Raw genomic sequence first — 16,810 nt, 5'->3', positions numbered from 1 at the left:
GGATACTTGGGTAACCTCTTTCAAGTTAGGAGAGACATTTTCCTTTCTGAAAAAGTATCTGGACACCAATAGCAACTTCAGGGCTATATAAGTCTGTAGCTTTGATCATTCTTGCTTATTGGCAGAGCAATACAATAACTGCTTTTTTGTGAGGTGGGAAGGAAATTTCCCCTTGGGCATAGGGCTGGGCCTTTGGAATTGCATTTCCTAAATATTTAGAAAAGATTTACAAGTAACAGCCAAGTAGCATTTCCCACGCATAACCAATTGTCCGTGATTGCAGGAACAGATAGAAACATTGCTGGACTTTAGCTCCTGTTGTAGCTGTCTTCTCCTGTGTTTCTATTAATTCAGAATGTCAATAATTTTCTTAATTTTGGCTAAAAAGCTCAGATGGACAGTTCAGGTTAATATTCTCTCCTGTGTGTTGCAGAAGATGTACATGTATGCTAAACTGCTGTTTCTACCTGGCAGGAACCTGACTGGCCTTCCACGATGCAGGTCTGTGGCTCTCCTTCCTTATGCTACATAGGCTACTACTTCATACACCTCCAAAAGGCAAGTCTGCGGGTGCTCCTACCTCATCTGACTATCCTGCACTATATTACTTAGATACAAGGTATTTTACCATCTAGAAAATGTAAGTTTCTAGCAATTAATGACTCCACAGACTTTGGTGTTGTTACCTTTCAGTTCTCTTAATAATGCTTTTTCTAGGAACAAGTATAATCCATATCTGTTTGGGGATAATAAACCAATTCACGCTGGGTTCTTTTCAACTCCTGTATTGGGTCAAATGTTGCCGTCTTAAAGCTATTGCTGTATTCAGTGAGAGTTGTGAACTTATATCTGAGTGCAAAATTTGGCTCACAATGCTCTCAAGTGTCTATTACCTCTCCCACACTCAGAAATAAATCAAGATGAGATTCCTCTCAAGCACAATGAGCCTAAAATATAAGCCATACTGCTCACAACAGGGAGACCAGGAATTCAACTTCAGTCATATGGTTCTCTCTTCCTCTCTCAGATCCACATCAGTAAAAAGGAGAAAAGGGCAGAAGGCTCATTAAATCACAGGATGTGGCCTGCACAGGGCCTAACTAGAGTGCAATCCAGCAAAAATGACAAAAGGTGTGGGTTCCCTCTTTCAAAACCACCATAGTTGAGACATGCAGTGGTACATCTAATTTCAGCTCTGTTTGCTTTCAAATTAATCATTTTCCTCAGAAGTTGAACAGGGTTCCCCCCTCACCAATCTTTCTTGCACAAACTTGGGAGCAACCACTCCTATTTACACTGTGCCGCAACCTTATGTTGCCACCTGTCAATCAGAGCTCCATTCATCTTTAGGAGGCTGAATCAGGAGGGGGAAGGAAGAAAACAGGAGGACCTTTGCATTGATCAAGAATGTCTCGGGAGGAAAAAGGAGGGGAGAGAAAGAAGGAAAGAGAAAGAGGGAGAGAAGGGGAAAGAGAGAAAGAGAGAGAGAGAGAGAGAGAGAGAGAGAGAGAGAGATTAGAGAGTAACAAAACTAGAGAGGAAGATAAACAGAGCCAAAAAGAAAAATGTCCTTTGTTCATTTAAATGGCTCTCTGCTCCCAAGACCTCTGCATGACTAATGCCACACTGTGGTGTGTAAACCTCTTGGGCACATAACACAAACAAAGCATAACTCGGCCTGAACAAACAAAGGCCTAAGCAACAGTGATTGAATTCATCTTAAAACAACAAATCAATTCTTCCCTATTAATGCCCTAAATACCAGCATAGGAGCACTGTCCTGTTGTAATAAACAGCCATGTGTTCAATTACCGTCTGTTTTCCCAACTACTGCTCTCTGCAGTAATTACACCATGCAATGCATTCTACATTGACATTATATTAATGTGCTGGGAGGAGAGATCTTAAATACGAATTAAATCAAGGCTAAACATTTCAGAAAGCCTTGCAGAGTCGCACGAGTGCTAACAGGGCATTACTCAGAAAAAAGCACAGACTGATTTTTCTGTTCAATCACTTTTCACTTTGGTCCCTTGACTAAATAAATAAATAAAAAGCAAGCCTGAAAGAACTAGATTGCCCTAGAAGATTGTCACAGTAAACCTTTCATATCAGCTCTCTAAATGTCCACTTCACCTGCACAAGATGCTTGCTCAGAAAGTTGCGTTTCATAAATATGAGCTTATGTCACATCAGCAAAACAGCAAGAACAAAAATCCTTCAACAACAGACGGATGACAACAACAACAAAAGAAAAACCGAAAGCAGAAAACTTTCTGTACTGAGACAAATGCAGAAGAATAAAAGTTTAAGAAAAGGTTCCTTACCCTTTTGCAGAACTGTCAAACATCTTCTGTTGACTATTGAATAGCACACAGCAAACACACCAAACAAAAGATATGATGAAAAATGTATTTACTTGTACAGGGCTCCTTCCCCCCACCTCAACCTTTCTTTCCATTTCACATACACCCACACTGCACAGTTTGCATTGTGTTGTTAAATAACCAATAGCAACCTAGATGAAACAGTGGAAGGGTTTCTATGATGCTGTCAAGCACCAGACAGATGCTTGGCAGTGTCAATATGGTTCTTTACGTTTGGGTTGTGCCAAAGTTTGAAATGAAAAATAAAACAGGAATAATAATAATACTTAATAAAAGAGAGAGAAAGATGACGACGAGTTAAGAGCATGGACATGCAATAAATTTTGAAATCAGTGGAATATCATCTTACCTGCTGGGTTTTATTTCAACAGTTTGAACTATTATGGAAACAAACAAATAAAGCTTTGCTTTCGGCCTGTGTACTGGACTGCTAAAATTTTAATAGAAAGCAACATCAAATTCTGGGGGTGTAATGGCTGTAGACTCCCAGGCCCCCTAGAACATACTCACAGGCTTCTGCTGTAGGCATGCCAAGCATGTCTAACATATGAAGTCTGATAAACTTCCAACAAATCTATTTCAAAATAAAATGACCTAGATGCTGCAAAACTTTTCTGACTGAGGCTTCAGAAGATGTAAAAATTCCCACATTTGGAGGAAATCAATTTTTGAAAGCTTTTCTGACTAAAATATTACACTTTACTGTCAAAACCATAAAGCGTAACACTCAGATACATTTAAGTGACTTCATAAGCATTGCTCATTTGTCCTTCTCCTTGTGTCATTAGATACAAAAACATCCCCAAAACTTTTACAGGTAATCTTTTGAAATGCATTTTCATGTGATTAGTATTTTTTTTTTTTCCATTTCAGCTGCCAAACCAAGTCAGGGGAAAGCTGTTTCCACCTGACCCAAAATGTTTTATTTAATCCTAGTTGAAATGTTTTCATTCCTCTTTCAGATTAATCATCTTAAACATTTAAAAACAAAAAATATCATTTCCAATGAAACATTTTGTCTAAAGATGTTGACTGTTCCAAATTTCCTGCTATTTTTTGGCCAAAATGAAGTTGGTGAATTGCTAAAGGGTATCAGCCCTGAATTACTGTTTAACAGGCTTGAGGTTTCCCCCCGCAACTTTCCTTTCCTCTGTTTTGAGTGCTTTTTGAATTTCTATATTACAGTATAGAAATCATACACATACAGCAGTTTTCTCCTGAGGCAACCCAGAACAATAAAATGAAACTGGAGGAGAAGAGGAGATAATGAAAGGAGTTCTATCCTGCCAGTATAGCTAACTTACAAGGCAGGAGATGCACATATCTGTGTAAAATTGCCAACTCAAAACGGCAACACATAAAGCCCTTTAAATATATCAAACATACACACCACTAATAAAAGTAACCAACCGCTTCAAACTTAAGAGTGTTTTCACCAGGCTACTTCATTAGCTAAACAAGCAAGTGGGAGTTGCTGCAAATGCTGCTCCTTGCCATCCTAGAGGCTTTCCCTCGCTTCTGGTAAACAGACGCCACGAGACAGCCTTGTGAATAGCTCATGGCACAGACTGAGAACTAAAGCTAATCAGACAGTACGATAGGTCATCTTAATCAACTTCAAAAAGCCAATCCACATGCTCATGCCAGCTCCCAGCCTCTCCTTCCCTGCTCCTTCTCTCACTCAGCTGGTCGTATTTCCCCCTTTTCCACCTCCGCCGCTCATTTGCCACAAGTTGTGCTGTTAAGCAAGAAAGCAGGGAGCCCTTCAGGGCCCAGTATCCTGGGCGCAGGTGGCAAAGAAAACTTTGAAGTGAGCTCTCCGCCAACTCTAGTGCTGGCCGTGCCTCCTCCATAAGCAGCTCTTATTAAAAAAAAGACCAAGTATCCACTAGAACAAAACCAAGCAGGCCTATTTAATTAGGGCAAATGCTTGATATCCACTTCTTCATGTTAAACCACACAGCAACACAAGCCTGGGAGGTCTGATTAATTTTAATATGCACGGTCGTGACAAGCGCCTCGGGGGTAAGAGAGAGGGAAAAAAAAATCCCACACACCCTGCTAGCTTGACAAATAGGTTTCAGCTAAATGTTGTGCATGTTGCCCAGATTAAGATGTTACTATTCAGCAAGGGCTTGAACCTTTAATATGAAGGACAAGAGGCCTGAGAAACAGGTGGCTCGCTCTTCACTTTTGAATAAATGATATCCCCAAAAGCTGTGGCACATAAGCATACAAAAAGAGCTGGCACACTCCCTCATGTATATTGGTATATTACCAGGCTGAGTCAGAGGTTTCTCCAGCAGTGATCCAAGGACTGAAAGGAAGCTCAGAAAGCTAATGGCTTTTCCAGGAGGAAAAAAAAGAAAAGAAAAGAAAAAAAAGGAAGGTCAAACTCAGCTAGCTGGAATACATCAGAGGCAACGGGTACATTTAAATGAACCGGGGGTAGAGGTGGCAGCAAATTTAAAAAACATCCATTGAAATGAACAATGACTACTGAAGTGTCTGCTAACAGGGGATTTAGGGACAGATGGGAGCCCATATCATTATATTATGTATATCATGTATGTATATGTATATTATAGCCAATATTATGTAGTGAATGTAGAAGGAAGTCTTAATTACGGGACCCATCAGAGAAGACTTTCATTTTAAAATAGGGAGGGGGAGAGGGACTGCATCTTCTCCCCAAAAGCACAAGTTTCCTGAATCTCACTTGACCGCAGTGCTTTCTTCTATGCTGTATCAGCACCTCAGATGCCTTTACCAAAAGAGAAAAGAAAAATCCAAAAGCTACAAACCTTTGAGGATGTAAGCAAGAGAGACTTGGAAGGCAATCTAAGCACATTTTGGAAACATCCACTGAAATAAACCATGACTACTGGGCTAAACTATTAGGAAGGAAAAAAAACTGAAGGTGACAAATGAACAAACTTCACTTTGAGCAAGTAAGAGCTGGCAGAGCTTCAAACTACGCTACCTCTCCTCTAAAGTTTAAGTACTTGTTAATAAAGGTTTAAGCCACCACAGCATTAAAGAGTGCCTTCTCTTCACATGGGCTTGTTTCATAAACTTTTTTTTTTTATCAGCAGTATATGAATGCACATTTCCATATGGCGATGTCTTTGAAAGAAGTGCATGGAGGTTTGATGCTGCCTTGCTCTGTAAGATAAGACATATTTTCTGGAGACAGACTGCATAGAGGAACATGCAGCCACAATGCACTTGAAGCATCCTTGCACAGCAGCAGGAGTGTATGGAACAAAACTTAAAAGTACTCAACTGAAAGTATCCTTGTTTGTCCTTCAGTAGAACAGCATTACAAAGCCTCTTCACCATGTACTTTGTCAAAAGGACAGTGAAGAACCAAACAAAAGAAATTCAAACCTCAGCCAATTAGAGTATCCTTAGGCTTTCCTCCTGGATCTGTTCACTTTATTTCTTCCCACCTCCTCAGTTGTGATTTATAAACAAGAGCCTGCATTTCAAAGGCTTCTCTTGTGCCCATTAATGGTTTGCTTTGGAATTTACGGCTTACGAAGAGGGAGACATCTTGATTTCTTTATAAGAGATGTGATTAAAAGTTTGATAATATTAGGAGATATTCTGGGATCTTATTTCAACTACAGAGCCTGAATCTAATACAGTTCACTTTTATAGACTACAGAACTGCTTAAACAACAGCCATTTAAATTACCACAAGAACAGGTGTTGTGATTTATAATGTAAACTTAAACATCAAACACAAATAGCCTTTGGGGGATGTTCAGAAGACAAAAGTCATGCCTGAGAGGCCTTTCTCATCACTTTCTTTCCTAAAAAATAATTACCTACATTATTGAAGTATACTATAATAGATGAGATTCAAATTTCCACATTACCTGTTAAAATCCTGCAAACATATGTCCTGGTAATGCTTTTAACTGTAGGGACATTATATATTTACATCTACCTAACAAAATATTATTTATTTATTTACAACAGCACCCAGAATGCACTACCTGCTTTCTAAACACTTGAGATTAATTGTTGCTGCTCAGAAGAGAGGACTAGCAGAGAGGAATAGAGCAGGACTAGCAGAAGAAAGTGTTGGAGAGGGAACAATATTAAACAGTGTTTATACAGATACATAATACTTTTGTGTGCATGTGTGTGTATATATGTATATAAATATATATAAAAATACATACACTTTATAGATGTGTCTATGTGCCTATATTTATACAAAATTCAAAGCATTCATTTAAAAAGCAAAACAGAACTGAGTTTTAGAAGTCCTTTGCACAGAAGGAGAATGAGCCATGCAGATGAATGAGCATACACACGTGAGCACATATGAGCAGTTTCTGTGATTAAGTAGATGCCCATACGATCCCTTTTATCCAGGCATCCTACAAATTCTGTACAACAACATAGACCTGGCCTCAGAAGATACAGCATGGAAGCTTCACAGATAAACAGAGGCAGACAGATAGATTAATTAAAAGTTAGAAATGTAAAGAGCCAGTCAGTACTCTAGCCTGTTCTAAAAAGAGCAGAGAACTAGCTTGTTTGCCTTTTTTTTTTTTTCCAGAAGCCAAACCATACGTTTAGAGGAAAGGCTATGCAGATTTCAGAGATTTAATTTTCCACAAGCACTGACCATAAATTAAAATACGGCAATCCAATTCCATTAATAGTGCAAGAAAAAGCTAAGTGGCTGCTTTGGTCTTTGCTTTCATGAACTTGTGTCAAGTTCAGTGACTTCAAAGAGATTTCCATTTCATTTCTACAAATGCAGAGAACAGACAGACAGAGAGTCTCTGTCATCCTCTGATGCCTTAAGAAAATAGAAGAAAAACATGCCTGTATCTCATTCGCCTAATGATTTTAGCTGCAAAAGGAATCCCATGGTCGGCAGACGACCCTCAGGGCAAGGGCTTGAGGTCTGTCATAGTATATAAGGCTTCTCCAAACCCACTCCATTATCTTCATTATTGTATACCAGGAATAAAAGGGGACTGACTCCTCTTCTGAAGTCCAAGTTAGAAAGGACAGAATGTTTCAAATAAAATAACATTGTGTGACTTCGGTAATAGGTTTATGCCTCTGGGGGCCTAAATACTAAAGCAGCATACAAAGATTTTCTGCAGAATTTGAGATGAGGAAAATGAATACCGTATCAGCAATGAGTAAAATTCCACAAATTTTAGATTCACTAAAACACTCCATGCTCCTGTGTCACCATGACTCATTCTCAATCCCATTGTTTCATGAAGCAAGAGTAAAATGGCACTTTTAAAAAAAAAAGAGCAGAGGGCTTTAGAATGAAGAAGAAATGCCTGAGAAAACCAAAAGCATGTACAAATGCACGGAAGAAGAAGTGACGACAGGCTTTTGGAAACTTCTTAGGAAGGAGTAAGTAGCATACAGGGGGCTCTAACCAAGGACATGTATGCAACAAATCAACATGAAAACCATTTATATGAACGGCGATGCTTCCCTTGACAGTGCATGTGTGGCTATGTGTCCACAGATATGCATACCTACATGTGCACGTTTGTGCACGTTCATACACTCTGAGCAGTATGTTTTGTAACACTGTAAAAGAACCTTGTAATTAATTGATGCAATTTACTCAGGATTAACCCTTACTTTCTAATAAATATTATTTAAGAAAACCATTTGCCTTAGGTTAGTGAAGTTCCTTAATAACAGCCAGTCCTGTATCAAGATTTTGGAGTATCTGGCTTGTCCTCAAAACTTATTTAAGAAAAGAGAAGTCCTTTCACTAGCTGAATTGAGGTTTGGATCAAGACTTAAAGTTGTCCATCCAGTACTTCTCTGTTCTCCAGTTTTGAAGAAATAGTCCATTTGAAAGAATATTTCAAAAGTACACTTCCCATAGTAATTCAGAAGATAATTTCAAACAATAACAAACAGAGCAAATACAGTCGACTCTAAGAGTTAAATAATATATAAACTTTTGAGTATGTAGAGAAATGGGAATCCGGCTCATATCTGGTCTTAGAAAGATTCAAAGAAAATGGATTTAATTAAACCTCAGTTATTGGTGTAAATGTTTCCTTTTCCTCCTAAAGAGAAACAAAGTACTGAATTATTACTGTTGATATAATACAGCAATGCTTAACCAAGGTTCTTGGTTATCCTACAGAGCTCCACAAACTAGTGAGGCTAAAAATTACTGAAAAACACAGTGACCATTCATCACTGAATTGTTACCGCCTATTAAAAGTTGCCACTTGTACATTATCTTATTCATGGACGAAATCATTAATATACTAATTATCGAACTTGCAACCAGTGATGACTGACATCTCTACTTTTGCACTGTATGATGAAGACATGACAACAAGATTTTCTACATGAGTTTAAGTAGGAAAAAAAACATTATGTTTGTGATAGTACGTTCTTCTTTTAGGGAAAGGCTCATATTTGTGGAGGTTCTTTAAGAATGGACTTGCCTTCTTCACCCAGAAATATATATTCTTAATTAGCCACTCTAAAAACATTCATGCTGACTGAAGGACGGGGGAGGGAGACTTGTCAATATGATGTATTTGTCCCTCAGCACCTTTCAATGCCTCCGTGCAAGTCTAATTTTCTTCCTATCCAGCTCACCTCTCTGGCCTCCTTTTGTTTCACATCCCATTTCCCATTTTCTTGTAACTTCTGAACTTTTGTTAGTTCGCTTTCAAGGAGAAATGGAGAAAAAAAAACCTTTCCTAATCTTTTTTTTTTCTTTTCCTGGATGGGGAGTAAGCAGAGACATGAATATGGCACCCTCATAATGATTTAACTAGGGCTTAATGAAATTTTCATCACAACCTGCTGTTCATTTTAATGGCCTTTGAAAGACAATAGAACAATGGCTAGAGGGAAGAAAAGATTTTCTGTTGCATGCATTATTTGCAAAGCCCAACATTCAGTTGCTCCCCCTCCCCTCTCTTCCAATCTCTTCACAAAGCTGTAGATCTTTTGTTTGTACTGTATATTTTCATTTTAGTAGAGCTAGGATAATGTACAGGCTCTGTAACCATTCTCATATCTATCTGTGGCCTTTCCCTAATGGAGTCTGTGCAGCATGTACAACCTCCCACTCACCACAGTATTTATACATTGCCCAGAAACCCCTGCTCTTTCCTCCCTCTTAAATATTTAAGTTTGGTCTCTTTTCCCCCACTGTACCATACACAGGGAAGATCTTTTCCGTTCAAAGGCACAAGGTAGGTCACAGCACTGGCCAGTAAGTCAATGTAAATGCAAAATGAAATGCTCTGATTAAATGTAATATTTTAAAAAACACTTAAACAAAGAATTGTTTCCCAATAGCCCTTTACTGTGGATTCCATTCAAGAGCGGAAGAATAATTCATAATACTGTCATGCTTGTGTATGTGACAGCATGCCTGTGTTTGCACCTAGTTTTGTTCCAGTATAGAGGCTGTCCTAAAATTTTCTTGTAGGTGTAGTCAATTCATGCTTAAACACGTAGGTAGCTTAGAGGCCCATGCTTTTAAACAGCTGAAATGGATTTCTACAAAAGAATAGGCAGGTGTAAAAGAAAATATGGTATTATTGTTGTGTATTAGGGAATAAGGCTCACTAAGTTCACACAACATCAACTGGTCCATGGTCTCCTCCCTGGAGATCAAGCTGTAAAATATACATGCTGGACACCCATGAAGAGTATAGTGAGAACCTCACCTTTCAGTCAGCGGTTTGAATCTACCCTAAGTAGGCAGGGATTGAAAAACTTACTTACAGGAAGGCTATTCTGTGGCTTCCAAGAGATGATATGTTTCGTCTTAGTCTCAGTCCACAGAGGACAAGTGGCATCATCACTGACTGGACATACAGTCTCAAAAAGAAACCAGTTCTCCAGAGATGATCACGATATGCTAGAGTTGAAACTTATTGACCAGATACAATACAGAGAAACCCTGTATTGTATCTGCTTGCATGGCACCTGCACTATAGATAAATAGTGAATGACATACAGGACACACTCCATCCAAAAGCTTTCTTGAATTCCAAATTTAACATTTTACTTTGCAAATAATGGCACATCACTACATGTTTTTAGAAAAAGAATATCATTGCTCATAACACTGCTTTTTGCTCTAGAATGCTGTCAGCAGTGGGAGAGAAATGTCATGGTGTAAACGACCCCCAGGCTATCACAATTACAGTGTTCATTGCGCCCCTCTTGAGGATGGTAACAGGATGCTTGTGCCTACTGTAACTGTGACAGAAAAGACCATATACATCAGACAAAAGCTCTCATTTGGGAAAAGCCAACAAAGTTAGCAATGATAGGAGACTGGTAAAATTTATCTTCAATTCAGGTTAGAACTATGAGTTCTTTACTTCAATTTTGCTAGCAAGAAAAAGCAAACAGAGTAGAAAATGGGAAGATCAAAAAGTATATGTGTCTGAAGAATCTGGAGAAAAAACAAAATGGAAAATTTTGGCCAGTGTCCCAGGCCTTACCTTCTGGCTCATTTTTGATGAGCTCTTCCATTTTTCTTTGCTTAAGGGTGTCTACAACATCCGCTAGGCTCCCTTTGCGCCTTTCAGGAGTTCCCAGGGCTGTGCTGGACAATGATTCTCCACTCTGACGCCCACCTTCTTCTGCCTTCAAGGGTGAGGTAGATGAGTTGTGCGGGGCAAATGAAGACATCACTTTATTGCCATCAACTTCCTGAAAAAGGAGAAAAATGAGATAAAACATCTTTTTCTTTAGAGAAGAAAAAACAAGATGGAAAAAAAGAATAATCCTTTGTTCTTTTGAGTTCATTGCTGTTTGTTCTTCTGTTGAAACCTTTAACAAGGCATGCAATGCTTCAATAACAGCCAGAACAAAGCCTATCCATGAAGCATAAACCAAGATTACAGGCTGAAGTGAGCAAAGATCAGCTTGCAAGAGACGCACATAAAATACAGTTTTTCCCTAATTGAGAAGTGTTCTTCTTATAGGATTCCTAATAACAATGATATTGATTAGCTTTAATTGTTTGCTCTTTAGTTTTCTTTAGAAAAAAATTTCAATTTTCACAAGGACCATTAATTTCCTGACTTTTAAAAATACTTAAGAGCATGATGGCTAGTTGCTGTAAGAAATCAAACAGTAATCAAATATTAAACGCCCTTCACATGATTTAACTCCCAGCTCAAGTAGTTCACCCATCTCTAAGGAAGAAGCAATTGTTTTCTGGCTTCTAGTTCACTTTCTGTTCTGCTCTTCCATCTCTTACCTCCACTCCTTGTAGAGACAATATTTTTCACAATGACTCTCACAGGTGGCACTGTGACAAAACTCTATTAATTTCCTGGGATATACACACAATCCTCCTCACGTGAGAGTCCACACAGGTCCACTTATTAATTTTAATGGAAACCAAAACTGGTTCCAGCATCTGTAAACTTCCATTCATTGATGTGAGCGCCTTCTCCTCCATACCTCATACGATGTTCTCTCATATATTCCTGCCCCCTTTTATATCCTTCTGTATACATCCCTGAAACCCTTTTTTTCTCTGCTAATGTATGCCACCTAGATCCTACTTAGGTCCATGTTTCCAAACAAGACTTGCTATGGAATATATACAGTGCATGATATAATGCTGCCAAAAGTATTATTTCCATCAGTCATTATTACGAGTTTTTATTTTGAACTGATTATCCAGCCATTTTTTCTTTTTCCTTCTCCTATTTGCTTATATTTTTGTTTTCTATATATTTAATTATTATTATTTCTAATAAAGTCACTAGACTATCTTGTGATTTCAGTTAGAGTTGGTTGAAAAAGTCTAAATGATTTTTAAATTGTTTTCAGTTTACAAGGTTTGAAAGAGATACATGTTCAATTTCTAGTGATGTGTTGTATTTTTATCAATTTTTTTCCTGAGTAATTCTTGGTGTCTCTAGTTTACTAAACCCCAATATTTCAGCAAGAAATGTAGCTTTTCATAAATAAAACATAAATCACCAAAAATAATCTTGATAAAATTTTAATTAAGCAACATGGAAAATGTGAAGTAAAGAATATATTTGTTTTCACAGGTTATTTCATTTTGGCAACAAGCTTACTTTTGGTTAAGAAAACTTTTAGTGCAAGCAATTTTGAGCAGCTTGAATGTGTTATACTAGTGAATAAATTCCCTAACAGAATCGGATTTAACTAAGATTACAATCTGGGCCATCATATGTCCCAAAAGCCAAACCCAGTGATGTTAATGAGAGACTTTCTACTGACGTCAATGAGCTTCTGACCAGGCCTTAAAAAATATTCTGACTGTAGTCAACAGAACTGCTCCCTTTCTTGAAAATCCCTCCATTTTTGTTCTGCACTTGGAAAATTACCAGGTGCTAACAACAGACTTCAAAAATGAGTTGGAGCTGAACATATATACATATATATATATATGTATGTATGTGTGTGTGTATTTATACATATGTATATGTATATTTCTTACAAGTATAGGCCAGAACAAGCTAAGTTTTTTAAGCAGTGATATAGATTAGCTGACTCACTTCAGCACCAGTTCAAACTTTATCTCACATTCAAACCTGTTATCACCTAGTAGTAATTTCTTTCCCACAAACAAGGCCAAAAGAGGAAATATCTTCAAAAATGTATCTTTGACTATCTTCACACTTCCAAGATAGAGAAACTAACTGCCTCAGTTATAGTTCTTAAATCCATCTATATCATCAATTATTTTTAGGAACAATACCACTCCTAATTTTACAAAGAACGAGTTTCTTGGTTTTTTTTCCAAAGTGAGACCAAAGACGCTCACTTGTATTTCTGCACGTCGCACACTGCAAACAGAGAGATACAAAGTACCTGCAACAGGCTGCTAAAATGTAGGAATCATCATCGCTGTTTCCATGCATGTGTTGTGTACAGGTAAATGCTTTTATATGTACAAATATATTCTGAGTATTCAGTATTTTGTAAAAAAGCAAACTTGAGTTTGTTTTGAAGATACAGCTATTTAATAACAACTTTGTCGTAAGAGAAGGAATATAAGAACAAAAGGATTGAAGGGATATGTAAGGTAATACAAGGTTATTTTCAAAATATGTATTTTACAAATTGCTTGGTGTTCAAATGGAACTCCCAAGTATTTTTAAGACCAGTACAATTTCACTTGGGCAAAAGGAGGAGAGAAGACAGGAAAGCAGTTTGTAGGTAAAGCATTTTGAAAGAAATCTGGACACTTAATTCCTTGGTCTTTTACATGTTCTGTGTAACCATGGGCAAAGTCACTTTTTTTTTTCTTCATTTCAGTTTCCTACCTGTCAAATAGGCACAAAAGAAGTAACTTCTTACATGGTAAAGATCTTAGAGTGATAAACTCAATAATACAGAGATGCCCTGATACTGCAGCACTGGCTGAAAGCATATATATATTATACCACAGTTAAGAAGACTTCATAGCTGGACAAAAAAGGAAAGGAGTATGTTTTATGTAGATTCCTAAAAGATAAATTACATCTTAAACTACATGTATAAGTAATCATCCTTCAAATAAGTTGTTTCCTTAGACTGTTCTTGTTATGCGTGCATGTATGCAGTGTTTGTGTAGCACATACATGGGCCATTTATACACTTGTGGTATTTAACATACACTCCACTTAATCAAAACACATATACAGTAGGGGAACAGCTGCAATCACATCTCAGCGGGCTAAATTATGGTACACCAGTGAATTATTCATTCAGAAAGATCTGCAGCAATCACACGTTCATTGCGTGATTTGCAATCTAAGAGGAATCCTCTCTTTTCTGTGCCAGGGGATTGAGAGCACACAGCAGCTATTGGCGTTGATCAGAGTTTGACATGTAAACTCTAGCACATCAGCTCAAGAATATACCTTCCCCACATAGCCATGATCTTTTAAATCTGTCATCGCTTAGAACAACCACCTGAAATTCTCAACTATTATCTTGGCTTTCAACCACTTTATTCATCTCTGTTTTATTTTGTTCTTTCTCATGTCATTATCAGGGAAAAAAGAAAAAGAACTTTTAGTTGTTCTGGGTTTTTACTTTAGTCTCATAAACAGAAAGAAAAAGATACTTCCATACAGAACTTACTCATGTCAATGGTTATAAAAGCTAAGAAACTTTTAGCAAGGAAAATCCCAAGAAATTATGCATGAATGTTTAACTATCCCCCTGAAAACTTTCAGAAGAAACCCTTAACGACAAGAAAAGATACTTGAGCTACAGTCTAAAATTAATGCCCTGGGACAAAAGTTCCCCCCAAACAAATGGGACTTAGCAGGTTACTTTTCTGAAAAGATAAATTCACATGACTTTATTCAGTTAAGTGAGAGAAAAGCACTTTACAATACTGCAATGAGTGCTACTAAAAAACCTAAATATCTACTAATGACATTTTAAAATGAAGTCCATTAAGCCACACAAAAATTCTTTATCTCAGTTACTGAAATAGCAGAAAAAGCAATGCTTTCTTGCACCAAAGAACAGTCCCTCTCAGCTGTGTAACCATTTCACCTGTTCAAGTTCGATTACATTCCAGCCTCTGGCAATGTTAATCCTGGTAACAGTTTTATGCAGTTAGCAGCTGCTTCATGGACGGGGCTCTATTGTGCATTTGCATTGCGAATCGCTCTGCTAATGTGTGCTGGCACAACATTTCATCGAACTCTGAACTGGGATTGTACTCACCCACACCTGATGCTGTTGCTTCCTGCTTTTCCCACTTCAGAAAGGCAGACAAGAATCTACAAAGATCCTGCTGACAGAAATACCCTAGGCCCTTTTTTCCCCCCTCACCAAAGAAAATGGGATTGACCCACGTTTCGTGTCTTCTGCTTCTGTTCCAAGCTAGAATCCACCGGAAGACATGTTCATTTATAAGAAATTTGCCACTATATTGTCAAACAGCTTTCCACCTATGGAGGAAATATCTCTTCCAAGGTTTAATGATAAAACTGGCTTCTGCCCTTTCAGGATGAGGTCAATAATCTTCCTTTGTTAATCTTGGGCAAGCTTTACTTAATCTAGCCCCCTTGTCACCTTTGTGATTGACAGGAAAAGTCATGTCACTGGACAATGGACTTATCCTCACTGAGCAATATCTTTTTTAAAGATTACACAATGTTACCCTTGCTCTCACAAAAAGTGCAAACATTTTGCTGTTAAAAGAATTGATTCATTCCACCTGTGTCTTTCAAATTCTCTCTCTCCATTTCCAGGGTCCCATTCAGAACTTTTTCAATTCTAAAAAATGTAAAATGTTTAATGAAAAGAAACAAGTTACACTTCTACATGGTGAGATTTCTAAGGTCTCTTACTGCTCTAGACAGACCTCAGCTTCTCCTTCCTTATCTAGAGATGCACATTGTTCTTGATCTGCAATGAGACCAAAACAATGAGACCAAAAACTGTTTTTGTGACATTAAAATTTTGTCCCAAATCAACGAATAGCCGAAGCAGAAGAAAACCCAGAACTAAGTCGGAAACTGTTAACTACCACCATATGGTATGCGAGGAGGCTGCATCTGCAGCATAAAAATTGTTATGTGAATAAGGCTTTGGGCTTTGCAGCCAAAAACACCTGGAATAAAATACTTGTGCTTTTAAAACAAGCACTGATATTGTCTGATTTTAAGAGGCTTGTCATCCTAAAAGCAACCTAATAGGTTCTTTTTTCAAAGCTGGAATTTTGCCCATACTTTGCTCCTTTATAAAAGGTAAAGAAGATAAGAAGGCAAGTTTTTTGCTTTGTTTTTTACATTACTCATTTAGGCCTATCTGTTTTATAATCTCCAAGGTGACCAGGAAACTGGTAACAGTATGCCACAAGACAATCAAAAGACTGAATACTTCACACCTCTCAGGGCAAATGATTCTTAGGCAGTTCAGTAAAGTTTGCTACCTATTTTTAATTTATTTTAGCTAATATACTTTTGGGGAACTAATATCTCTGTTAAAGATCCAACAGCACTACTACCTCCAGTGAAAGTCTCAAAGCTAATAACAACACTTCCAAAAGCCACTGGAGGTCCACCAAGAATCATGAGAAAGACCAACCTTGACCTTTCCAGTATTTTTAACATTTCAAAGAAATAAAAACCACACAAATATTCAAAAAGCAATAATGATCTTTTATTATTTCTTAACCTGTCACGGACAGTCTTTGCCTTAATATAATTGACTTACTCAGGAGCATACATGCCATCAACTTTTAGTGGGAACCATATCTTTAATCACTTAAGTGAGTTTGAAAATTCCCTCTTTAAGAAGCCTATTCTAAGTCATAGCAGCTGTACTGCAGATACTGTCATAAACCTGCATGTTTTATGCTGGCTGTCAACCTGGCACCTTCAAGAAGATGAAACACATATTCCACATAGCTTCCCAGTGAGCATTCTCTTTAT

General features: G+C 37.7%; 1 protein-coding gene across 50 annotated transcripts in view; it reads right to left on the bottom strand.

The window, feature by feature from the left end:
- SOX5 (SRY-box transcription factor 5) overlaps positions 1-16,810 on the bottom strand; it is a 724,053-nt gene that overhangs the window by 212,672 nt on the left and 494,571 nt on the right. For all 50 annotated transcript variants that reach the window (XM_068949602.1, XM_068949596.1, XM_068949513.1 and 47 more), the window contains one exon: positions 10,883-11,093. In XM_068949602.1, the coding sequence (XP_068805703.1) occupies positions 10,883-11,093 (211 nt within the window). The remainder of the gene's footprint in view (positions 1-10,882; positions 11,094-16,810) is intronic.

This window comes from Struthio camelus, chromosome 1, assembly GCF_040807025.1.
Source record: "Struthio camelus isolate bStrCam1 chromosome 1, bStrCam1.hap1, whole genome shotgun sequence".
NCBI lineage: Eukaryota > Metazoa > Chordata > Aves > Struthioniformes > Struthionidae > Struthio > Struthio camelus.
This window is presented reverse-complemented; position numbering and strand designations above follow the sequence as displayed.